This window comes from Penicillium cataractarum (genome assembly GCF_028827025.1).
Source record: "Penicillium cataractarum strain IBT 29864 chromosome Unknown utg000008l, whole genome shotgun sequence".
Classification (NCBI taxonomy): Eukaryota; Fungi; Ascomycota; class Eurotiomycetes; order Eurotiales; family Aspergillaceae; genus Penicillium; species Penicillium cataractarum.
This window is the reverse complement of record NW_026622744.1, coordinates 2,608,006-2,631,489: the sequence shown is the minus strand read 5'-3', so window position 1 is coordinate 2,631,489 and position 23,484 is coordinate 2,608,006. Positions and strand designations below refer to the sequence as shown.

General features: G+C 48.8%; 11 protein-coding genes across 11 annotated transcripts; 4 read left to right on the top strand and 7 right to left on the bottom strand.

Moving 5' to 3' along the window:
• Window positions 1–920: 920 nt before the first annotated feature.
• Window positions 921–1,850, bottom strand: N7496_010104 (alpha/beta hydrolase; the record flags this gene model as incomplete). Its single annotated transcript, XM_056703017.1, has 1 exon — window positions 921–1,850. One exon carries the CDS (start codon window positions 1,848–1,850, stop codon window positions 921–923), a length of 930 nt encoding a protein of 309 aa, XP_056552017.1.
• Window positions 1,851–3,080: 1,230 nt separating this feature from the next.
• Window positions 3,081–3,767, top strand: N7496_010103 (TauD/TfdA dioxygenase family protein; the record flags this gene model as incomplete). Its single annotated transcript, XM_056703016.1, has 1 exon — window positions 3,081–3,767. The coding sequence occupies one exon, from the start codon at window positions 3,081–3,083 to the stop codon at window positions 3,765–3,767; it is 687 nt and encodes a 228-aa protein (XP_056552016.1).
• An 85-nt stretch (window positions 3,768–3,852) lies between these two features.
• Window positions 3,853–4,278, top strand: N7496_010102 (TauD/TfdA dioxygenase family protein; the record flags this gene model as incomplete). Its single annotated transcript, XM_056703015.1, has 2 exons — window positions 3,853–4,122; window positions 4,183–4,278. The coding sequence occupies 2 exons, from the start codon at window positions 3,853–3,855 to the stop codon at window positions 4,276–4,278; spliced, it is 366 nt and encodes a 121-aa protein (XP_056552015.1).
• Window positions 4,279–5,057: 779 nt separating this feature from the next.
• Window positions 5,058–7,086, top strand: N7496_010101 (cytochrome P450; the record flags this gene model as incomplete). The annotated part of the gene is made up of 4 exons (XM_056703014.1): window positions 5,058–5,261; window positions 5,329–5,771; window positions 5,980–6,364; window positions 6,472–7,086. 4 exons carry the CDS (start codon window positions 5,058–5,060, stop codon window positions 7,084–7,086), a joined length of 1,647 nt encoding a protein of 548 aa, XP_056552014.1.
• A 239-nt stretch (window positions 7,087–7,325) lies between these two features.
• Window positions 7,326–8,654, bottom strand: N7496_010100 (M20 family metallopeptidase; the record flags this gene model as incomplete). Its single annotated transcript, XM_056703013.1, has 1 exon — window positions 7,326–8,654. The coding sequence occupies one exon, from the start codon at window positions 8,652–8,654 to the stop codon at window positions 7,326–7,328; it is 1,329 nt and encodes a 442-aa protein (XP_056552013.1).
• A 276-nt stretch (window positions 8,655–8,930) lies between these two features.
• On the bottom strand, window positions 8,931–9,233 carry N7496_010099 (uncharacterized protein; the record flags this gene model as incomplete). The annotated part of the gene is made up of 1 exon (XM_056703012.1): window positions 8,931–9,233. The coding sequence occupies one exon, from the start codon at window positions 9,231–9,233 to the stop codon at window positions 8,931–8,933; it is 303 nt and encodes a 100-aa protein (XP_056552012.1).
• Window positions 9,234–11,698: 2,465 nt separating this feature from the next.
• N7496_010098 (uncharacterized protein) lies at window positions 11,699–13,253 on the bottom strand (the record flags this gene model as incomplete). The annotated part of the gene is made up of 2 exons (XM_056703011.1): window positions 11,699–12,903; window positions 12,971–13,253. 2 exons carry the CDS (start codon window positions 13,251–13,253, stop codon window positions 11,699–11,701), a joined length of 1,488 nt encoding a protein of 495 aa, XP_056552011.1.
• A 2,744-nt stretch (window positions 13,254–15,997) lies between these two features.
• On the bottom strand, window positions 15,998–17,181 carry N7496_010097 (polysaccharide deacetylase family protein; the record flags this gene model as incomplete). Its single annotated transcript, XM_056703010.1, has 4 exons — window positions 15,998–16,127; window positions 16,222–16,325; window positions 16,436–17,013; window positions 17,076–17,181. The coding sequence occupies 4 exons, from the start codon at window positions 17,179–17,181 to the stop codon at window positions 15,998–16,000; spliced, it is 918 nt and encodes a 305-aa protein (XP_056552010.1).
• A 659-nt stretch (window positions 17,182–17,840) lies between these two features.
• On the bottom strand, window positions 17,841–19,750 carry N7496_010096 (MFS transporter; the record flags this gene model as incomplete). Its single annotated transcript, XM_056703009.1, has 7 exons — window positions 17,841–18,073; window positions 18,132–18,419; window positions 18,473–18,843; window positions 18,897–19,043; window positions 19,098–19,414; window positions 19,460–19,511; window positions 19,560–19,750. The coding sequence occupies 7 exons, from the start codon at window positions 19,748–19,750 to the stop codon at window positions 17,841–17,843; spliced, it is 1,599 nt and encodes a 532-aa protein (XP_056552009.1).
• Window positions 19,751–20,143: 393 nt separating this feature from the next.
• encD (Fe(2+)/2-oxoglutarate-dependent oxygenase encD) lies at window positions 20,144–21,295 on the bottom strand (the record flags this gene model as incomplete). The annotated part of the gene is made up of 3 exons (XM_056703008.1): window positions 20,144–20,482; window positions 20,544–21,022; window positions 21,070–21,295. The coding sequence occupies 3 exons, from the start codon at window positions 21,293–21,295 to the stop codon at window positions 20,144–20,146; spliced, it is 1,044 nt and encodes a 347-aa protein (XP_056552008.1).
• Window positions 21,296–21,760: 465 nt separating this feature from the next.
• Window positions 21,761–23,249, top strand: N7496_010094 (allantoate permease; the record flags this gene model as incomplete). Its single annotated transcript, XM_056703007.1, has 4 exons — window positions 21,761–21,907; window positions 22,039–22,204; window positions 22,263–22,804; window positions 22,854–23,249. The coding sequence occupies 4 exons, from the start codon at window positions 21,761–21,763 to the stop codon at window positions 23,247–23,249; spliced, it is 1,251 nt and encodes a 416-aa protein (XP_056552007.1).
• Window positions 23,250–23,484: the final 235 nt, after the last annotated feature.

Below are 23,484 nucleotides of genomic sequence, written 5' to 3'. Positions count from 1 at the left end.
GGTGTAGCCGAGTATTCAAGTGACAATACCGATGTCGAGGGGTTGCATATTACATACAAACACATACGGGGGTGCAATCCTGCAAGAAGGACTCACGTTCATAAGCTACGCGATTTCAAGCCACGTTCCAAGATTTTACATGTAGATCTGTAGATCTGTCTCCTCTCAATTTTTCCCGGGCTGGGCCTAAGAATAAAAGGTTATACATTTCAAGATTTGAACCATGGAAATTCAGTCTGTTACAAGGCTCACCGCTTAGCATTGGTCAATTGGTTAATCGAGTGTTTGGACAACCTAGAGATACTGTAAAATATATACTACCAGCCTTGGCTGCTCTTTCAATGCTGTCTATCATTTCCCATGTAGGAGGATTTGTATGCAGTTCTCGGGCCTCCAAGTCCCACGCACTATTCGCTTCAAATTTCTACATATAGTCAGGTGTAAGATACTTAAATCGCCACCCTTGTTTGTGGTAGATACAGGAGATCGGATTCTGTTCAGAAAGGCGGCATCAAAGCAGTATTTCAAACAATTTATACTCCACTGTATGCATATCTGAGCTCTGTATGTAAAGCTGTATGTAAATTGTAAATCTTTGAATCTGCTGGGGCCAGGGACCGGTTTCCACCTCCCAGAATCTCGATATAGAAGGAGAGACGGGTGTCGATCACTTTCCCCTCTCCGTTCACAATCTTTACCTTCTGCCGGTGTCATTAAGACCAATAATTCCCTAAGAAAAGGCGTCTGCCTTCTGCTATCCAATCCTCTTCCCAACTCATTTTAACGTCAAATAGATGCTCCGCAGGTAACAGATCAAATCTGACTGGGCTGGCTGGAGAAATCTCCTTCAACCGTTGTACAAAATTCGATGAACAAAGCGGAGGGGCCTAACGAAAGCATCCATGATTAGCATGCGGACATCAAGGATTATAAAAGAAATGACTGACTAGCGTGTCATTCACCCCATGAATAATCCAAACCGGAACAATACCGGTCATTTTTCCTTCTGGGTTGTTGTGTTGCTGTGCAACTTTTGCTGCCATCCTCTTAACCATATTGAACATGTCCTTATTGCCTCCACATTTTCCCTTGAGCAACCGGCTAAAGTAGCACTGCTGTGTCATGCATAGGAACAGCTCCCACATCTCAGGAGTCGGTTCTTGCCACGTCCGTATGCTGCCCGATTGCTGTACCTTCTGCATGTATTTCCTAATCAATATTTCGGCCTGCCTGGGCGGAGGTGGTCTCATGCCCATAATGGTCCTAGGACGCGGGATCCTGAGCTCGGGGACATCAAGATCAAGTGGCGCATATGTGGAAATAACAGCCTGGATGACAACTTGAACATCCGTGCACACGCTGATAGCTGCCTCTCGGTCATGTCCAGCCTTACCAGATAGAATAGATGATAGCTCAAGCCCCGAATACACCGCCAGAGAGCCCCCGGAGCTCTCCCCACAGCACAATATCCGCGAGAGGTCAGGGATAACCCCCCACGAATGTTCTTCGGCAATTCGGAGCAGATCACACTGCACCCAGCGCCAGAAATGGTCCACATCACTGAGGATATCGCCCATGTTGGATTCAGGAAGGAGTCTATAGTCGGGACGAATAATTATTGCGTCATGGGCTTTTGCTAGGTCCAGAAACCATTGTGCGAACCAGGGCTCATAGCGACGGTGGCCCAGGATGAAGCCACCGCCGTGGAAATGGACCATCACTGGACATTTCTGCTTGTGATTGGAGCGAGATAGGAAATGAGTTGGAATGAAGAGTGTGGCATCGAGCGAATGGTTTTTCACGATGCGGTAAGGAAGATCTAAGAGGGTGAAGGGATCGAAACGAGACATCGGCAGGAAATTTCTGAAATGTTTTGCGCTTAGATGTAGATTGATATCCGGAAAGGAGAAGAATAAAATATAGCGAGCCGGCAAGGAGCCTGGGCGATGATGCAAAGCTCACTTTGAGTGCTTTGAAACCGCGAGAGTCGCCGGAGCCAGCGCCGTAGTTGGTACCCTTGGTTCTCGGCATCATTTCCAGTGCCTAATTTTCGTATTAATACAGCTCTAAAGTATGTACAGTACGACTGGATATGATCCACACGGACATCTGTCGATCCGACAAGGTGGAGAATGGTGAATATAGGTCAGCGAGGGGTCTCTGAGGTTCATCGAGGGGTCTCTGAGGTTCATCGAGGGGTTGACCCACTATTTTCTGCTCACCCGGGGGTTGTCAGTAATAAATACGCGTAACTCATAGTATCTAGTAACTTAACTTCTTGTAAATCTTTTACAACTAACTCCATCTCTATTAAATCATACTAAACAAATCGATAAGGATTTCCACCTTTTCACTAACTTAAACTCTCTTTATTTTATATAAAAAGAGTTACCCTTCGTATTTTAATATATTAAACTACTCTTAGATTAAAAAAATAGAATATCGTAGTTATATAGATAATACTCTTATATTCAGGACCGCCGTAATTCTTGGTTTTAGAGTATATGCTAACCGGTAAGAATACTCTGTATAATTACCACGTGACTAGTGGGTCGCCAAGGCAACGGGTGGACCCCTCGATGAACCTCAGAGACCCCTGGCTGACCTATACTCTGTGGAGAATGTGGAGCCATATCTTGTACCTTCTAAATTGATCTTTGCACATCATGATTCAATCGTTCGATAGACTTTGAATATCAGTGGTTACTCTGTAAATTTCAATAATGGCTTCAATTTCTTGGTAATCTATGTAATACGGCTATCCAGCACCTTCAGTATAAGCAGTACTTCCAACCCACATGACTCTCAAGCAAGGAATATTCCCTTTCGAGATAGTAGCAGGTCTCCCTCCACTGGCACGGGTCACATAAGGCTATCGGGTTAGCACGCAAAGGGTTGAATCTTCGCAAGGATCCCATTTTGGCTGCGTTTGACAACGCTGGAAGATATCATCCGACGACCAGGCATCACAGAGAGATTGATTGAGCCACAGCTTTTTTCTTTCTCAACGAACACTTAGTGCACACAACCTACCTTTGTGAAACAGTGATTCCTCTTCAGTGAACATTCAGTCTTGTGCCATGGCCATCGACAAGCCCAGTCTAACCTTCAACCCACTGCACCCCACATTTGGAGCCGAATGCAAGGGTGTAGACTTCTCTCAGCCAGTGCCTACAGACACCATTGATCATATTCGCGCCGCGATGGCCAAATATGGAGTCCTGGTCTTTCGCAACACTGCTCTCGACGATACGAGCCATACGAACCTGGCGCGTCAATTCGGCAAGCTTGATGTTTCGACAGTGATGAGGAATTCCGGGACACCGTATCGATTGGGCCCCGAAAGCCAATTGACAGACGTTGCGAATGTGGACCGGAATGGCAATATCGAGTCAGTGAATAGTTTACGATCGCAAGCATTCCGGGGAAATAGTCTGTTTCACGTGGACTGCTCCTTCAATCACTTTCGAGCCGGATATTCTCTCCTCCGCGCTCACCAGTTGCCTCCTCCAGGGAGTGCCGGCGGGACCGAATTCGCCGATACCCGAAGCGCATATGCGGATCTGGATGAGGATATGAAGACTCAGGTTCATGACTATGTCTTGTGGCATTCGATGCTGCATAGTCGAATATTGGCAGTTCCGGATAATTGGATCTTCAAGATTGTCGACTGGACGTTGGACATGCATGGTTTTCGTCGTCTTCCCTATCTCATTATTTTAGTATGTTACAACCTTTCTATACCGAGTCACAAAAGCTCATACTAGTCTGTGGCTGATACCCTGTGCTCATCGTTTTTAGCTGCTAACCATTCGTTTCCTGGGATTTTGGGTTCGCCTGGCAGACACTACGATGATTTCAATGTGCTTGTTCGGTCTTCTCCGACTCCTTCTGTTGCGTCTGGCACCGCGACTCTTGGCTGCGCGCGCTCCTCATCGTCTGGTACAACTACACAAACCGAGCAGCCGTATGAACCTGTACATTGCGGCGCATGCATACCGCATAGACGGGTGGACCAAATCAGCTAGCAAACCTGTGATCGAGGCTTTAATGCAGCATGCAAGTCAAGAGAAATATACTTTCAAAGTGGATTGGGAAAACAACGGTGATATGATTATATGGGTACGTAATATCGAACTCTCCTGTCTGCTAGAGCAACATCTGATCCGCTCATATCCACAGGATAACACGTGTGTAATGCACCGATCATCCGGAGGCTCATACCAGGGACGTTATGTCCGCGATATGCGAAGAGCCACCGTCTATGACTCTGCCTGAGCACCTCGGTGATTCATCAGTATCAATGCAATCGTATTCACGGCACTGAGTCGGTCTTATTGCATGTGGCAGAGAGGGAAACACAAACTCAAGCTAGACCTCATTTATACCTGATTTGCTTTTCTTCGCGAGGTTACCTCTCTTTCTCTCTCTCTCTCTCTCTTATTTTCTTTTTGGGTGTCGTGAAATACTATTGAGCAATCTAGAATCCTTCTGAGGACTTTAGGAGCATATGCAGAAGTATAATCTTGCAGGAGTCCCACAACTGGCCCATAGGTAAGACCTGTCATATACACACGACCTATTGTGGAAGACGAGACAAGCGTAAAGAAATGATATCCGAAGCTTTTTCCGAGTAATGAAAAAGCGGTCAGAACTGAGAGGTCAAGGAAGATAGCCTTTTCAAAATTACGGCTAGTGACGACTGGCGCTGCTAGCTAAAGCGATGGTCACAGGAGATTCGTCGGCCCGATCTCAACAAAGTTTTGAATTTCCAGTTGGCCAACCTATTCTGATGCAGCTGCAGATCCCTCACGAGTCTTCTTGTCGCCTGTTCTTTGGCCACATGTACGGAGTACGTGATGATTATAAACATCGCTGCTGTATTAGACTTGGTATTAATTAGCAAAGGCTGAAAATAGATCACTTAGGCAATAAGCAAACTTCTCTGAAGTTTCCTTCCTCCCAACGCGACGAATAACTTTCTGCATACGTAAATCTTTCAGTCGGGTTGTCACCACTGGATTAAACTGGCGGTTATTTGTGTGAGAATTCCCATCATGGCAGTCGGTAATAGTTTCCTGGCTCTGATGGCCTTCACCCTCACCGAGGCCTATTTCCTCCATCGCACCTCTGCCAGCCACGAGACCTTCCGCGCCGTACTTCTCAGCTTGCTAGTCGTCAATGTTCTTCTCAAATGCCTCTATACTATATTCATTTGGCCATTCTTCGTCAACCCGCTGCGTCATCTGCCAAAGGTTCCGGTTAGTATTAATCTGCGCGAGTAGTATCAGAACACATTAAGAATCGCTACTAAGAAATGATCCACAGGGGTTCTTGAGCAATCTTAAGTTCTTTGACTTCCCCCGTAGGTGCAAGCCACTGTTCTGGATAAAGACCATCCCAAATGAAGGGCTAATCCACCTGCACGACATCCTCGGCCAGTCTTATCTGCTTGCCACCAACCATCAGGCCCTGGCAGATGTCATGAGCACGAATGTCTATGACTTTGAGAAGCCCTGGCGTGCGCGTAACTTCATCGCTCGCATCCTGGGCTTCGGTCTGGTCCTGTCTGAAGGCGTTTCCCACAAGAAGCAACGGAAGGCGCTGACTCCGGCTTTTAACATCAAAAATATTCGCGCCATGTACTCCCTGATATGGGATAAGACCAACCAGCTCTTGGAAGAGATGGAAAAAGAGTTGAGACTTAGTCTGATGCAAGCAACCAACCTGGCCGATGGGGAGGGTACGCTCGAGATGGGGGTGTGGGCGAGGTATGTGCTGTCTTATTCCCTTTGGCCAAAGGTTTGCATGAATTTTTAGGTACCCTGCTAGGTATATTGGTACCCAACAGCTCATAATGAACTGTGTAGGGATACTGAACTATCTAAAACCTTTTATGGCACCTAAAAATAATGCAAATGCATGATCAGAGGAGGTGGGTCGTTGCGATAGTTCGGTATACTGATGACATTTCTCTAGTCGTTTAACTCTCGATATCATCGGACCCGCTGCCATGGGAAGAGACTTTCGCTCGCTACAGAAAAATAACAATCCCGTGGCGGAAAGCTTTTCCCGCCTTCGTGAGCCTAGCTTCGAGAAGCTGGTGTTTTTTGCCATAAATTTCATCCTGCCACAGTGGCTGGCGCGACGTTTGCCCTTGCGCATGAATAAAGTAATCGAGAACGAGACTAATTTTCTTCGAGGTCTCTGTCAAGATATTGTCAGCGATAAGCGACAAGCTTTGGACGTATCTAAGAATTTAGCCAAGGATCTTGAGGCTGATATCCTTGGTACGATGATGCTAGGAGGAGACTTTTCGGACGCAGAGCTTGTTGATCAGATGTTGACATTCCTGGCTGGGGGAGTAAGTTTCACTTTTAATTTTCAAAGTTCAAATCGATGTGTGATTGATTACATTGTCCTGCTAGTCAAATCAACATCATAGTATCTGCTAACTCTTAACGCTTCTAGCACGAAACCACCGCGCGTGCTATCACATGGGCCTGCTACCTACTAGCCCAACACCCGGATATCCAAGAGCGTCTCCGCTATGAAATCCGGGCAAAGATCTCTTGCGCCAACAGCTCAATAACTTACCAAGACCTCGAATCCTTACCTCTACTAAACGGTGTCTGCCAAGAGGTCCTACGCCTCTACCCCACAGTCCCCGCAACACTTCGAGAATCTATACGCGATACTACAATCGCTGGCACTCGCATCCCCAAGGGCACACGTGTGATCTTGTGCCCATGGGCAATTAATCGAGCTCCAGTCTTCTGGGGTGATAACGGCGAGGAGTTCTTGCCGGAGCGGTGGATCGATAAGGACAAGAATGGTAACCTGGTGCCGAACAACCATGGTGGTGCATCAACCAATTTCGCGCAGATTACTTTCCTACATGGTCAGCGGTCGTGTATTGGGAAAGACTTTGCGCGTGCGGAGCTGCGGTGTGCGGTGGCGGGCGTGGTTGGCCGGTTTGCTTTTGAGATGGAGGATCCTAAGCAGGAAATTCATATTGCTGGCGCGTTGACGACGAAGCCTGTTGAGGGGATGCATTTGCGGATGCGCCGGCTTGATGCCTGGTAGTCAACAGTCGTAGACGGATGGATACTTTTTATGGCTTGCCCACATTCGATATCGTTTCATGAATCGATTCTGGACTATGGGTGGACTATGGGTGGCAGTTTTTCAGAAAGACTGCGGAAAAGATGAGATATGTATTTTTCTGAGAGCCAATAACCCAGATTTTGACTCCCTCAATTTGAACTGAGGCTGGAGTTGACGATACAATCCTATGTATTATAATGCAAAAAGGACATGGCCGTCTACTCCCTTTCCAAAGCAGCATCAATCAACTTCTTAAAGCCCGAAACTGCATCCTTGACGTCACGCACGGTGAGAGCTTCATTATCACCATGAGCAACAAAGATGCTTCCAGGTCCATAGAGATAACGCTTCACACCCTCGCGTACCTTCAAGTTAGGCACATCCGTGCCATAGTTGACAGGCATCACCTCGAAACCATCCACATCAGTATCCAGGTCTTGAGGGGCGTACGCCTCATTGTGAGTGGAAAAGTCAACCACAACCTCAGCCTCGACGTCACGAGTCGCATCCTCTACAGCCCGACGAATAATCTCCCGCGCCTCTTCTGGTGTACCAGCTGCCAGACGAACGGCGACATCCGCACGCGCAGAGGCGGGGACAACGTTCGTCGCGACACCGGCACGAATAGTACCGATGTTCAAAGTAGTAGGGCCATACTTGGACGACGAGGGCAAACCACCCTCGCTAACGGGGATGTTACCCAGCTGATCAACACGGCTCAATGCCGGCAGGATGCCCGAGACAGCACTCTTGCCGAGCCACGGGTATCCCGAGTGCGCGGCCTTACCGTGAGCTAGAACCTCGAAACCAAGCATTCCCTTGTGTCCAGAGACGAGCTTGGCTTCGGTTGGCTCGCCGAAGATAACGGTATGGTAGGCGGTGTCCTTGTTTAGGTCGGATTCGGAAAAAGTCTTCATGCCGTCACCGCCGATTTCCTCGCCGACGACGAAGAGCAACGCGAGCTTTGCGTCTGGGTTTGACTCTAGAGTCTCCAGGACGGCGAAGACTTGCGCTGCGACACTGCCCTTTGCATCGACAGAGCCTCGGCCCGCGAGAACTAGATCGTCTGAGTTTGAGCGCATACTCGGGGATTCGGGCTGGTGCGCCGAGTACGGGATAAAAGGTGGGACTGTGTCGATGTGGCTCGAGACAAGGATTGAGGGGGAGTCTTGAAGAGAGGAAGGGTAGGCGTAGATATTGTAACGGGTCTTGGGTGTCTCCTCGTCATCGTCATTCTTCTTTTTCACAGGAGCAACCTTTTGCTTGACGACGGTGAAGTTCTTAGACTCGAGGAACTCGGCAACGAAGATACCGACATCGTGCTCGTTACCGGAGATGGACTCGATATCGACCAGATCGCGATGGAATTGTAGAAGTGGATCACTAGCGATCAATTTCTCGAGGCGAGCTTGCTCGAATTCCTCGATGCTGCCCTGAGAAGCTGGTAGCGAGCTTCCGAGCGGCTGCTGTTGCCGGTATGCGGGGTGCGGAGAAGCATTTGTGACGGCGACAGCAGTTGCGGCCGCCAGATACCTGGTGAACTTCATTGGGTTCGGATTTGGCAAGGCGAAGCTGTATGAGGGGTAGAATTTTGTGATCCCACTCGAGAATTCTCGATCTCCGGTGAGTCAGTGGATGGAACATCGCGCAATTCTCCCTGCAGGCTTCCGGATGTTTGTCCGACATTGGTCACGTGAGTCAAAAGCTTGGAGCGGAAATCTCCCCGAATTATATAGATAGTCGGAAGATTTAAATGTATAAGCAAGGGGTGTCCTCTATCATTGTAAGTTTGTCCCCTTCGACAAAATATATGGATCCGTGGACTACTTACCAATCTTCTCATCCTCGCTGTCGGGCAAAGGCTCACGAGTGGCCTGAATCTGCGTCAGCAATGCCTGACGCTTGGACAGGTGGTCGACCATCTTCTGGTGCTTGTCGAGTGCCCGATCTGTTCTAAAAATCTCCTCAACGAGGTGCGAGACGCTTTTATACGCCCCAGGAGTTGGCCATAGCCGCTCCTTGTTGGGAGGCGGCGCCTCACCACGTCGGTCGAGATTTGGACCCTTCTCAGGTGTTTGTCCCGTGCCTTGGTCACGCGACGAACCTCCAAGTTTTAATCGAGACATCTTTATATGCCTTGGGGGTCGGAAACGGCTGCTCTCTGTGGGCAGGCGGCATCTCTGATTCACTGTTAGCGCGTCACTCTTATCCTGATCGCTCTACTTTAACTCACTTGAAGGACGTGGGGAACCACCGGAACGCTTCTTCCCCTTCCCTGGGGATTACTCCAGATTTGTTGGCTGTGACAAAAACCCGGATGTTATGCAAGGCACGGTTCTTCAAGGATTTGAGTCGCTCGGGGAGTCCTTGCGGCTCATCGAGTGTGGTTAATTAGTAGAAGGGACAAGGGTTGAAATTGTAGTGTATGCCCAAGATCATCGTATTCTTTGAGATAGAGTAATGGCAGGACACTCTGGGTCGTCTTTGGGGTATCCTCATGTATCCCAACGACTCTCTCGGTTGATTCCTGGCAAGATTAGTGGCTGAGATCACTCTGTATAGTAGTTATTTTCACGTCACCTTGAAAACAATGGCCCCTCTCCTTCGAAGAAGGGTTGTCCGCGGCGGTATGGTATCACGCTGGTGAATACCCTTTACCCCCGAAGCTGATCCCACATAACACAATGCGACATTTCACTGTCAAGAATCCCCCGAGCTGGGAGCACAATGCCAGTTACTCTGTTGTCAAAGATCTGACTGCCGTGAATGCCCAAAGGGTGTTTCGCTGGCATTTCTGTCAAGATTTCGCTATCGAGAATCCCCCGAGCTGGGAGTACATTGATAGTTCCTTTGTTGACAGAAATTTGATTTCCAGGAGGATCCCGAGGGAAATTCACCTTGGCTCCTGTCAACATGGAACTGGTAAGCGAGCCATTGCCAGTTCTCTTGTTGACAGAAGTTTGACTGCCAGGGATATCCGCAGGCGGAGTATCCATGTCAATCGTTTCACCTTTCTACTGGCTATCAGAGATCACTCGATCTGAAGCCAGATCGATCAGTGTCGAAAGTTGGAGCACCCCCACTAAGCCCGTATACACGCGGGCTGGCTGCTAGTGCTTCATTCGAACAATTGCCGTCACGAGTATCAGTGTCGACAAATCGGCAAGTGCTTAATTAGCCAGGATCGTTATGGCGTCTTTTTGATCGAGTCATCATCGAAGAGGTACCGGGAGGGGTGTTACTAGGCTTCTTAGGGTTATTAACTGACTGAGAAGTAGCGTGCTTAACATTGTCACTAATTAGTTTAGAGGAGCAGTCGATACGCTTACCTAGTCTTTTTTTTCTCAGAGACAAACATGGCTTCGAACAAGGTATGTCAAGCGGTATAGTGAGATAATAGAGATTTAAGCTATTCCACTGAAATCGAGTCTGTGAGCGAATATTGATGGAAGAAAGACGAGAGGGTGGGATCTCTCACTTTGGTCTTCTAGGTCCCGTGCACCATCACTTGACCACCAAACTAGCCCTAGGTAATTTCCTACCCCATGAGAATTAATTGCTGAAGGATGACAAGGAATATGTTAGTATAAATTATTTCATCTAATGGTATATGGCTTAGACGATAGTCATTATGATCTTTGAATGATTTCTCCCCGAGGGACAAACGGTTTATACTTTGGTAGTGGGTAGCTCAGTAATTGATATTGGCTGTTGGGGATTATTCTGCCTTTCGAATCAATGTCATTACCCTGGATCAGGATGGCAGTGGTCAGGATGAGACTTACCTTTGGCCAGGCGCCACGGCAGACCCCTAGGCCGGCCAAGGGCCCCACACGAAAAAAGAGACGGTGATATCTTCTTTTGAAGAGGAAAACGAAGCAAAGTTGGAAGAAAGCTTTACGCAGGGAGCGAAAGCGAAAAATTGAACATAAGAGCGGTAAAGAGGGACCTGAGTGGGAGTGGGAGTTCTGGAAATGTATTATTTACGATACTTTAGTTCGAAGGTAGATTATTTAAAAGATGAATGTGTATTGCGCGAGCTCGACTGCCCCCACCAATGGGTAGCACAACGAGCGTAGTATATACATACGAGACAGCGCTTTTTCGTCATTGATAACGAACCAAGAAAAAAAACAACATATGGAGGACAAGTCTATGGAATGCTCATGACATATGATGTATGCAAATAGTCGTGGGTATATGGGTGAGAACAAGGAATGGACGGGTTTGAACCCAAGCCGGGGGATGCCGGACACACGATTCCGATTCATGGTCTCAGGATCCCCGGCACAAGAATCCAGGAAAATAAGAACAGAATGACTCTGAAGCGAAGGAGACGAAGGAAAGGCATGGTGCCGGTGCGAGAAGCAGTAGTCGCAGATCCGGACCGTGAGTCGTAAGAGTCATCATGAAAAATCGGAACGAAAAGACAGGCATTAGTCGTGAGAGTGCGAGCAGGCACTGGGATTATTGGCTTTATAAAGTCTAGTATCCCTGGGTGCGAGCTGCGGTAAGTCTATAGGTCATTATCGTAGGTGGTGTCGCTGGGAAGAATGCGAAAGGATAAAAGAAGAAAATGTGGGCGAGAGCTTCAAGACCTGCCAACTAGGTCTTGAAAGAAGCGGAAGAAGGTGCGCTTCTTGTGCGATTTCGTACGGCATGGACCCGCGATCTCGGCTACCGGCGAGACGGTCATGGGCCCAACGATGTCCTCGTCACCCATCTCGGGGAACTTGGCATTGTCGTGCAATCGAGGGACGCAGACTTGTTCGCAGGGGCGTAGCTCGGTATGGGTCAGCGTGAGCGCAACGCCATCGACAGAGCCGAGTCCACGGAGAATGGCCTCGTGCTGGGCACGCCACTCGCGATCAATGGACTCCCACTTCTCGCCGGTCAGCTTGTAGATGTTGGAGGTCACGCCGTAGTGCTCGCCAGTGCGGACAAGGTGCTTGGCAAAGTTGCATCGAGCAATGTCCCAGTCTGCGCGCAGCTGGTGGAAGCTTTCCAGGTCACATGTGGCTGGCACGTACGGCTCCGGCTGGATATTGAAATTGGCATGTCCGAGCTTGTTGGCCCACTCATCGTTGGGATCGGTTAGAACAAAGGGCGCTGGCTCCCCAGAGATCGTCCGCACCGTGCTTGCGCGAGGTCGAGAGATCGATGCCATGGAAGGCTTCGAGGAAAGAGGTGGCGAGGGGATGCCGGTCACGGCCATGAATCGGGGATCCGAGGTAATGGCATAGTGCGCGGGTTCGCTCACGTCTGCGACGGAAGGCGATTGCAACGGAGATTGCACGCGAGAGGCGGCCATGCTCGTAGGGTCGTCGCCCAGTAATGGGGGAAGAAGCGGAGTGGTAGCTTTTTGGGCGTCGTCGTCATCCTGGCTCAGGCTATTCGCGCGAGCGATATCAATTGGCTTTGAGCCTGAACTATTGACGCGCTCCTCAAAGATTGTCTGGGCGGGAGACGGAGGAATGTGCGAGTCGATTCGACTGATAGGGGTGGTTATGGGACTTGCCAGCGCGGAAGAAGCTGCAGAGTTGGCGCGAGATCGCAGATCATCTGAGTAGATGTCACGCTCGGGACTCCCTGATGCGCGCTTAGACTTCCAACGGGACGAGACAGTCGACATATGGGAGCCGATTCGCGAGACACCCTTCATTGACAAGTTATCGGAGCGGCGCTTCTTGGGCGAGTGAGGAACGTCCATAGCAGCGTCGCTTAGATCGTAGCTGTCCGAACGGTTCATGGGGAAATAAGACTCGTCAGTGGTAGGTATGCCACATTCGAAGTGCTCTATTAATGACATCTTGTTAGTCTTGGTTCGGAATGAGTCATTGAAGGGCAAATCAGGTCAACATACGGAAGTATTGATCCTCTAAAGAATCTCGCGCACAGAGTTCCTCTTTGACGTCCGCCAAATGGGTCCGACTCGAGCTATCCATTGAATTTCCCAGGCCGGTTGACGGAACCAGAGAAGAGACCGAACTCGACACGCGATTGTGGCCCGCTACTGAAAAGAGGGAAACAGCGGGCGAGGCGGGCGCAGAGGTATTCACGGTTAAAGGTGATTGAGGAAGGCGGGGAGAGTCGATCGCGTCGAGAGACTCTCGTTGCGCGTCGATGATCTGAGACAGTTTACGCATTGCGCGAAAGGCGAGGCCGCAAGGCGTCGCGGAGGCTGGTGGGAATAAGGGTCGGTCGCTCTGTATTGCATTGGAGGTGGACGAGGGAACGGCGGGAGGGGACGCTCAATTAATGAGCGACGGCGGGGAAAGAGTCACGGCGCGTGATGGTTGATTGCCTGATGACAGGCCTGATGGAGGAGGAGGAACCCGACGAGACGTGGCGGTCAGGAAACAACCCAATAATGGCTGGATGAACACGGCGAGGGAGCCAAAAGGAACGCCAGCGCAGACGTGGGCCAAACAGGAAAGTCGATGGGGAGCTGCCAGCTGGCTGGGCAGGATTGCGATGACTTCTCCAACAGGGAGATCCCCGCTAGTGCAACCCTGCGGATGTCGGGGCAGGAAGGAGGGTGATGATGGTGGTGACGATGTTGTAAAAAAAGGAAAGAAAAAGAAAGAGGAAGAGGAAGAGGAGAGGAGGAGAAATGACAAAGAAAGCAGAGGAGGACCGAGTCACCGAAGGCGAAAGAAACTGACCCGTCTAGACCACCAGCAACAGTTGGTCATTCAGAGACTAAGAAAAACGAGCTAGTCGCTTCCCCCGGAGCCAAACGGTTTAGTGGGTTCTCTCTAGGAGTCCGTACTGTAAGTCGCCCACGCGACAGTCGCCGATCTTCGCTTTGCCTGAAAGAAAATTCCCTCCGTCGTGTTCCGGTGGTAGCGGAGGGAGAGAACCACGGAACGCCAGGCAAGAAGAATAATCTGGAAAGTCTGAAGGTTACTTAAGCACCTTTTACATAGTTTCTTCGTCCAAGGTTGTTGATTATCCGGCTATCTACATTGATGATTGACTATATCAATGGCTTCACCACGCTGTATATCAGATCCGTTGTGTTACCCTGTGTCTCTTCTTCCCCTCCATTCCCCCTCCCCCAGGACCCTTTCCACACACAAAGCCCCCATCGTCATCGTTTGCGACCGGAGCAGAACCTAACCCAAGCCCTAGGGACTAGGGTACTGGGGACTAGGGTACGTCTGCGAGATCGGCGGTGTCTAGACTCTTACCGGTGGAGTTCCCCCGTTGAGGTCCCAGTTGAACGCTTATGATGACATTTCCCCCCTCATTTGCTCAACCTGGTCAAGCTGACGGGATTGTTTTTGAGACAGGTCGTTGGGAAAAGCCTAAAAGAGTTGAAAATCATCGCCATTCTGTCTGCCGTCCGTGCTCCTGGAGCTCTAGGGTACTTTTGTTCTTCGTCCCTAATCTGACCAGGCGAGACGAACAAAGGCCAGAAGAGATATGTCGCACGGCGGTCTGCTGCGTAACGAGGGACGGCCCTCTGCCACTGCCGCCATAAGAACCTTACTCCCGACTCTCACAGCGTACCTAGTCCTTGGACCTGTGCACCAGTCCGGTACTGCCACCAGCCTGCGATAGCCATAGTAGAGCTAGTCTCACTGTCCCTCTGTGCTCTCTAAACACTCTCAATCCTTCCTCCCTTGCGAAAAAGCCTCTGAATAACTATCCTCGGCCAAACCCCCCTCCGAGGAACATGTCAAACTAATCTGCGACAGCATAAAGCCATCATCGCAGCAATACGAGGGACATTCTATCAAAGTCGGCTAACGAGGATATAAGCACTACCACTTCTTAGCCCATTAATAACGTCTGGCACCCGACGTCAGATCCACATGGTTCCTATTTTTTCGGGCGACTCGGGGAACATGTCAGCATTGGCTCATGATTGGAAGCGAACCGTCTGAACCAAAAAATCCCTGTGAACAAGCACCTGGAACCAACGTAAGAGGCAAAGGGGTTGGGAACATGGCTCTGGGCCATTCCCATGGATAGTCACCGCTGGCTTTCCGCTGGTTCTGTACCTCTTGGCGGTCTTTCGGGAAGCATTGTCGGCTAGTTATGAGAGGAACATATTTTTTGGCGATTATAGATTGGACATGTCGCCTCTTCGAATTATTTGATACAATAGTACTAAATGATCGAGTGGCTAATTTCCCAGTGACCGAAAACCTGGATTTGGCTTTTTCATCGCCTTTTTTGCTTTTTGTCTTTTCTTCTTTGTTCAAATATTAATGATCCACCTATCACAGGTGCCAGGCTCATCGCTTCAGAAGCCAATCATAATCCGTATATCCCGCAGGGATCGGTAAAAAAAGAAGTGCAAACCTAATCGTATTTATGGGTCTGTCGGGAAAGGAAGGACTTTTCTCAAAATGACAACATAGCTAGACAATAATGATATAATGATAATGACCAGAGCACAGGACGAATATCCTTGTAAATGTTATCTCTCACATAATTTACTCAGCATACAATTATTGCTATACATTAGAATACTCTAGCGACTGCAGAATCGATATGTATGTTCCAGTGGGTGGCAAGAGGCAGTGCTCGCGTCTTATGTCTCCTCGCAACCCTCGTCGCGATCGGAATATCTTGCGAGGGTCACACTTACACTTGTACTAGTACATTGTGTATATGACAGATTCGAAAATTGAATGATAATGCACCAGCAACAATAGCAAGAACAATATATTGCCTGTCTACGGAACACGATAGCGAGATGACAAACACGATTGGTGAGGAACATAAACCAGTAGATATCAAAGTACTACGTTTCACAAAGCCTATGGTTATCTACCCCAATATACACCGAGCAGCCATCCATTCCCGATCACTTTCCCCTGCAGCCACCCCATTCGGGGCGCACTTCCCCGATCATAAACTAGTAGATATCGAAGTACTATGTTTCACAACGAGCCGCTGGCATCAATGCCCCGGGCGGTGGCGTATTCGTCTTCTTAAACTCGTCGCACATTTGCTCGAATGTCACCCATTCAACCCCCTCATGTTGATTGATATACTCAATGATCCTGCGACTCCCGTTAGCTCGTGTTTCCCCCGGGCCTATTCCCAACGGCCTACTTCCCCCACTCTCTCCGATGTGCTAAATGGGGGTTATCATACCTCTCGTGCATTAAAATCGCGTGTGGCCGGCCTGAAACGTCGGGATGGATCGTCATTGGGAAGATGAATTCATCGTATTCGCGGTAGAAGTAGTCGAAGTGGTCCTGGTAGATGATAAGGTATTGTCAGCCAGCCATGCTTAAAATATCCCCGATGCTGCGTCGGATCTCGACGGAGCAACGTAATATAGTAAAGGGAATGTGTCGAAAATTACCTTCCAGATGTCCTCCACGTCCCGCGGATTAACCCAGCCATGGCTATTGGCCGAATTCTTGATAAACATCATCGGAGGGAGATCATCTATGTACCAAGATCCAGGTATTTCAACCAATCCAGTCATCTGCCCTCGTACAAGCGGCTTCATCCATGTCTCTGCCTTCTGCGTATAATCAATCTTCGTCCACGAGTCCCCTGTGCGCAACCAATACATCTGACAATCCTCATGAGACATGGAATGATCATACTCAATGCCATACGCAAGCAATAGCTCGACCATCTCCGCGCTAGCCTCCCACCACGGCGCGACAATGCCGCGGGGTGGCTTACCGCAGAAATCAGTTAGCATTTTGAAGGTCTTGTCGAGGATGTCGCGTTGTTGTTCCTTGGTCATGCTAGCCGGGTTCTCATGGGAGTAGCCATGAAGTCCGATCTCGTGGCCTGCGTCCCGGACTTGGGCGCATTCCTCGGGAAAGGTCTCGAGGGAATGGCCCGGGATGAACCAGGATGCTTTGATGTTGTATTTCTCGAAAAGCTTGAGGAGTCGCGGGGTTCCTACGTGGCCGGCCCAGAGACCTGGTTTGTTGTGAGTATACTGCGAAAAGTGACTGATGGTAGCAGATGTGTGCTATACATACCTCGACTAATGTCGCTAACGCTGTCCTCGCCACCATACGAGCCCAGCCAACCAGCCACAGCGTCAATATCGACGCCGTAACCGACTAGAACGCGTTTCTTGCCCATCGTGTTTGTAGCTTGTACTGGATAAACCAATTGTACGTGGATGATGATGCTTGAACGAGTTACCCTGGGAGGTACAGGTGTCGGAGTGCAAAGCGAGTTGATCTCGGGATAATTCAGGGGAACTTTTGTCTCCGACGAAACTGCAGCTTTAAGAGGGGTAAATGAGGGGAAAGTTTTGGTGATGTTTATCAAGGCTCCCCCATCATTGCAGGTATGTAGGTGACAAGGGTGGGGGTCGATGCATGCTTGCATATGCCGCCGCTAGTGACGGGTGGCATATGCCGCGTGGATGGGGGCAACACTAAATAATCAGATGTATTATCGGAAAGGGGATATTCTCTGAGGGGACTTTGGGTTGACTAGGGTTTGGGGGTAGTGGGTCTGGCCACGGTCTCTTCACTTGATGCTGGTGAGGAAATTCAATCACTCTTCCAAACGAGGATGGATAACGGTACTAAATTCCCAGACTCCACATCAAAACCACATTGACTGTGCTCTTAGTCGCCCGGCCAAATATGGAATACGATTGAAATCCGTCATTGATTGCGCCAACTATAGTACTCCTTTTAGAGGATCCCATCTGTTTCCCAAGTTTGACAACAAGACCAACAGGAGAGAGTCCTCCAAAATCCCGCGACTCATACAAACAACATGATACTCTAGAGCGTGTCATGTCCGTGGGTCTCAAATGGCAGCCCAATACAGAAAACCCCAACGGCTACCCAAAGGGCTGCGCTGGCATAGATAGGTGCACTGGTAAATCCTGTCTGGGACGCAATAAGACTAGCAAGAAGACCACCAAGTCGTAGAAGGGCAGCAGCCGTACCAGTTCCAGTACCACGATGTGGAGCCGGGAATGACTCCGGGGTAAAGGCATACATGATGGCATACTCTGCAAATTTCTGTCAGTCTAGGGAACTAGGAAATCGAGATGTCTCTGTAGAACGTACCAAAGTTGGCCAGTAGACTTGTGATGCAAGAAAATGCCAGGCTCGCGGCGGAGTTGTTGACTCCCACATATGCAAATAGGAACACAGCCGTGACAGCAGCCGAAAGACCCATCATGTACCGTCGTCCTAGCTTTGTGTTCACTGCTACAGCAGCAGACAGCGGGCCCACAATCCCGACAGCTGATGTGATGCAGTAATTGCGGTAAGTCAGGTACAGCGAAGAATTCTCAGTGAATTTGGTTGCTAGGTATGACGGGAGGAAGTTGAAGTAAAGTGGGTATCCGATCCCTGAAGAGTATGGTTAGCACAGTCTTGGAAATATCAATCCCAATTGCCCTTACCAACAGTCAGCCAGATTCCCCAGATAATGATGGTATGTCTAGAAAGCTTTCTCGTGGCAAACAGGGCTCTGTAGTGCTCTCCTCTGAAGGCCTGCATGTTCTCAGATATAATCTCCTTGGTTGATAGTCGTGTTGTTCCACCATCCTCGGTGGATACCGAGCCCAGCCTGGCATCAATCTCACGAAGCATCCCAATGGTCAAGGGCTCCGGCTTGCCGTTTTGTCTGGCAACATAGTTGACAGCATCCACGGCATCTTGATCTCGACCCTGAGATAGGAGGAAACGCGGGGTTTCCGGAAGCTTGAAGACAAAGATTCGGATGAATGTGAAAGCAAGTGACATTGCACCGAGTGTGATCATAGTGTACCTCCTATACAAAGCACTAATTAGCGTTGGATCATCAGTGTCCAAAGGCATACCTACCAGCCCATGTTGTCCCGACGAAGGCAAGTTGCGGGTGTTGCATCAGTCGGGCAACTAAAGTTAGCCAAGAAGACCCATGCAACCAGAGACACAACAAGTTGACCCAAATTCCACCATGCAGATAGAGCAGTGAGAAGATATTGATGACTAGGCTATCATTAGTATGGGACTGAGAAGACCCTTCTGACACTTGAGCCTTACCTTCCAGGGACGAACTCTAAGAATATCATTGAGTCGACAGGTACATTTCCACCTGCAGCAGTGCCAACCACAGCCCAAAGTCCACTGAAAGCAATGAAGTTCATAGAGCCAGCCACTGCACAGAGGAAAATCCCAGCTATGAGAAGTGTATAATTGAACGCAGGGCGGCGGCCGATGAGGTCACTCGATATCCCCCAAAAGGATGCGCCGAGGATAAGTCCAACATAGTATGCTACAGAACTGTAGCTGACTTGGACGATACCAGAAAACTCTTGTTCGATGGGTGGTTGAACGCTGCCGATTCCTTGGGAGGCAAACTAAAAGGATTAGCCCTGGATATGATAGTAGTAAAAGAGACATACGTTGTCAACGATCCACCCAAATCCTGTCACCACGAATAATTTCCATTGAAACCTGGCTATGTCAGTGGTAACCCTGCTTTTTGAGACCTTGAATGCGTACTTTCCCATCCCAATTTCCTCCATGCACTTGCCTACCAACTCGGACTTGAGACGGTAGGCCTGTGTGGTAGAAGAACCATAGAATTGTTCGACTTCATGGTCGTCCAAGACAATCACTTTCCCAGTAGCCTCTTCCGTGGCCAAATCCTGAGTTGGCTGCCTATGCTTCTCGTTTGATCGAATTTCATCCATCTTGGAATGCTTGTTGGATTTGATCTCGTCGCTCAGATCAAGCCGACTCATATACTATGCCTGAGGGCTGGTAGTTATACTGAAAATGCCATTTGGCCAATAAGACAAAGCCTTTTACAGCCACAGTCGACGATAACAAGGGTGGGCAACGGCCGATATGCTGGCTAGAACCCCCCACCTTTGGTGTGAAATCGAAAGAAGGAATAACACGGGCTTAGCATTGCTGAGCTTAAACCAGTTACGCCTATTGATACGGGATTATGGTGAGTGATACTGACATGATTCATTCAGTATTCAATTTATACTAGGCGAGAATAGCAACTGATTGTTTGCAAAATTCAAAATCAATAGAAGATACATCCTATAGCTCATTTCATGCACCATGTCCAGCCACTATGCGCCAACAGCAGCAACTGAGGGTACAACCGCTAGCTTCTTGCTCTCAATCTCTTTTTTGTATTTCTCTGCTCGTCCGTAACTCTCCTTATAAGCTCCAGTCACCATATCCTGGACAGTAATAGGCGGATATTTCGCAGGCTCGCCCGGTGCCCGGCAATTCGGAAGGCATTCACAGAGGTAGTCAGGGTTCCCGCTGAAGAAAAACGGAATCGAGTATCTTTTTTGCCCGGACTTATTGATAACACGGTGTATGTTAGACTTATATTTGTCGTTCGCCATGCGCATAAAAAGATCTCCGAGGTTCACAACGTAGGCTCCTTCAACTGGTTTCACCTGAAAATAAAACAGAACTATGTTAGCAGTATTAGAAAGATGGGGACATCCAATCACAAACATCAAGCCATTGCCCAGAGGGCGCGTCCAGAACTTGAAGACCGTCCACTTCATCTTGAAGAAGCAGAGTCACACAGCCAAAGTCAGTGTGAGCACCAATTCCACGATTCAATCTCTCGTCTTCGTCTTTCGGCTGTGCTGGGTAATGTAAATACCGCATCGTCGCCACCGCGCCGTCAGTGAGAGGGTGGAAGAAATTAGAATCTACGCCTAGAGTTAAAGCAATCACTCCAAGGACGTCCTTCGCCAACTCAAACACGGCGTGGTAGTATTCCATTGTAGTCTTCTGGAACTCCTCTCGGTCTGAGACGGTTTGCGGCCATTGATTTGGACCACTGTTCAATTTCTTCTGCACAAAGTATGGGTGATCCTCGGGAATCTCTTCGCCAATATAGAGACCTTCCTTCAATTCGGGTCCGGTCCCAGCTTCGAGCATTTGCGACCGGAGAAGTTCGTAACCACGATTGAACGAATTGAGATCTGATGCGTTAGTCAATTGACGTGGATTTCTGGGAAAGTGCACATACTTTTGTCAATTTGCAATTTCTCGTCCAAAGGGAGGTCAAAGAATCGTTGGGAACATTTCATGACGCGTTTCTGTAAGTCGAGCTTCACGCGGTGCCCAGTAATCTGGAAGAACCCATTGCGCAGGCAACACTTTCTAACATCCTCTACCAGCTTTTCCTTTGCATCGACGTCACTGCCGTAAAATGCGGCAAAGTCTAGAATGGGGGGTGCAGTAGGTGCGGACATTTTGCTAGTTCAATTGTATTGTCGTGGTTGTTTCTGGTGTTCAAACTCCTTGATAATGCACCCCGGGCCACTCGAATATATCATGCTAAATTCATTTTCACCATCCCCTCATCGACCCCAAAAATCGGCAAGAATGCCGAAGCTGGATCATTGATGAACGCTTCTTGATGGCATAGGCGAAGGGTGGGGGTTTTGCAAGGAGGATGGGGGTCATTCATCCCGTCTTTGTGATAAGCCCCAACTGCGGGGATCGCGGCACGACAGGGGTTGTTATCTCAAGAGTCGATAATTGGCTGTGTGTAGAAATGGTATCTGTAACTCTAAATAATATCAAGTGACAATTGAGAGCTCGTCGTAGTGTTACCAACAAAATGTTTTTATGGCAGCTATAAGAGCGGTTAATAGGGGCCACCTATCCTGAATAATGCTGGAGGAAAAAGCAAAAACAACAATTTTTTGCCCAAAATGCCTGGAGAAATCGAATTTTCTATGATCAATAAAACAATGGATGATGAAGTCAATATGGGGCGGCAAGTTGCCTCTTCAGACCCCGAAGCAGAAAGGCAATACGTCAGGAAAGTGGATTTTTGGGTTTTACCCATGCTGTGTCTGGTGAGAACTATCGCGATGAGCTGAAGGGGTTGAGCTTCCTGAGCTAAGCAATACAGATGTACTTCTTCGATTGTATGGATAGAGTAGGGTATTACATTCCCTCATCACACGCTCCATACTGACGAAACCAGAGCAATTTAGCAAATGCCAAAACGGATGGCCTCGAAAAAGATTTGCACTTTAAGGGGAATGACTATTCACTCCTCATTTTGCTGTTTTACATTCCATTTGGGTTATTCGATCTGCCATGGAATTTGTTGATCAAGCGTTATTCCGGTCGTTACATGCTATCATTCAGTAGGTTCACATACTTCGGGAAACCTTGGAGCAGCACTTACTTCCTGACCTCAAATAGTGTCGATTGTTTGGGGCATACTTGCTCTCTGCCAATGTGCAGCTAAAGGCTTCAATTCCTTGCTTGCGATTCGAATAATTCTCGGTGTCTTTGAAGCAGGATTTTTTGCCGGAGCCACTTTCTACTTGACTCTTTTCTACACCCGAGGAGAGATGGGATTCCGCCTAGCCATCATGCAATCATTTGCAGTTCTGGCCTCGGCTTTCAGTGGACTCATCTCTTTCGGGGTCTTTAAAATCGACAGTCCCGTCGTCAAGGGGTGGCAATGGCTTTTTATCATCGAGGGGAGTATGACTTTCCTCGTTGGAATCCTAGGGTTCTTCATCTTACCAGATAGTCCGCAAAAGGCCTGGTTCCTCAACGAAAGAGAAAAAGAGGCGGCAACGGTCCGTTTACTTCGAGACTCGTCCTCTGAAGTCGCAACAAAGTTCAACCTCAAGGCCTGTTTCCGGTCTTGGAATGATTGGAAGTTCCTAATCTGGTGTATTATTACCTTCACCTACCCAGTCGCTTATGCGACCGCGATGAACTTCTTCCCTTTGGTAGGTCTTTCATTGGCATATATTCGAATCAAAGGTCTAACAAGAGCAGATCGTACAACGTCTCGGCTACTCTGTTGTCAAAACGAATCTGTGGACTGTCGCACCAAATTTGGTTGGCGCAGTTGTTCTGCTTTGCGTTGCCAAGTCATCGGACTATTTTCGCGAGAGGACATTTCACATTGTGTTTTCATTGACCATGTCACTAGTTGGTATGGTCATCTTGGCTGCTATAGATGTCCTCCACAATAAAGGAACGGCATATTTTGCCTGTTTCTTAATCGCCTCCGGGGCTTACATACCCTCGTGTCTTGTTCATGCTTGGCATAACAATAACAATGTTCACGAAAACTCTCGCGCTGCCAATACCGGTTTCTTCGTGGGCTTGGGAAATTTAGCCGGCATCTTGAGCGCTGCGACGTTTCGCACGCAATACGCGCCAAAGTAGGTCACGCCGGGCTTCAGTGTACAGCCACCATAACTTACTCACTATTTAAATAGGTATATACCTACATTGGTCGCAACCTGCTGCTGTAATGTGGTCTGTATCTTGTTTGTGGTAGGATTAGGGTTCTATATGCGACTTGAAAATCGGCGGCGCGACCGAAACCAAGGGCTGAGGGTACGAGAAGACCAGGTTAACACTAGTGAAGTGAAAGATGGCAATCAGAGTCCGGAATGGA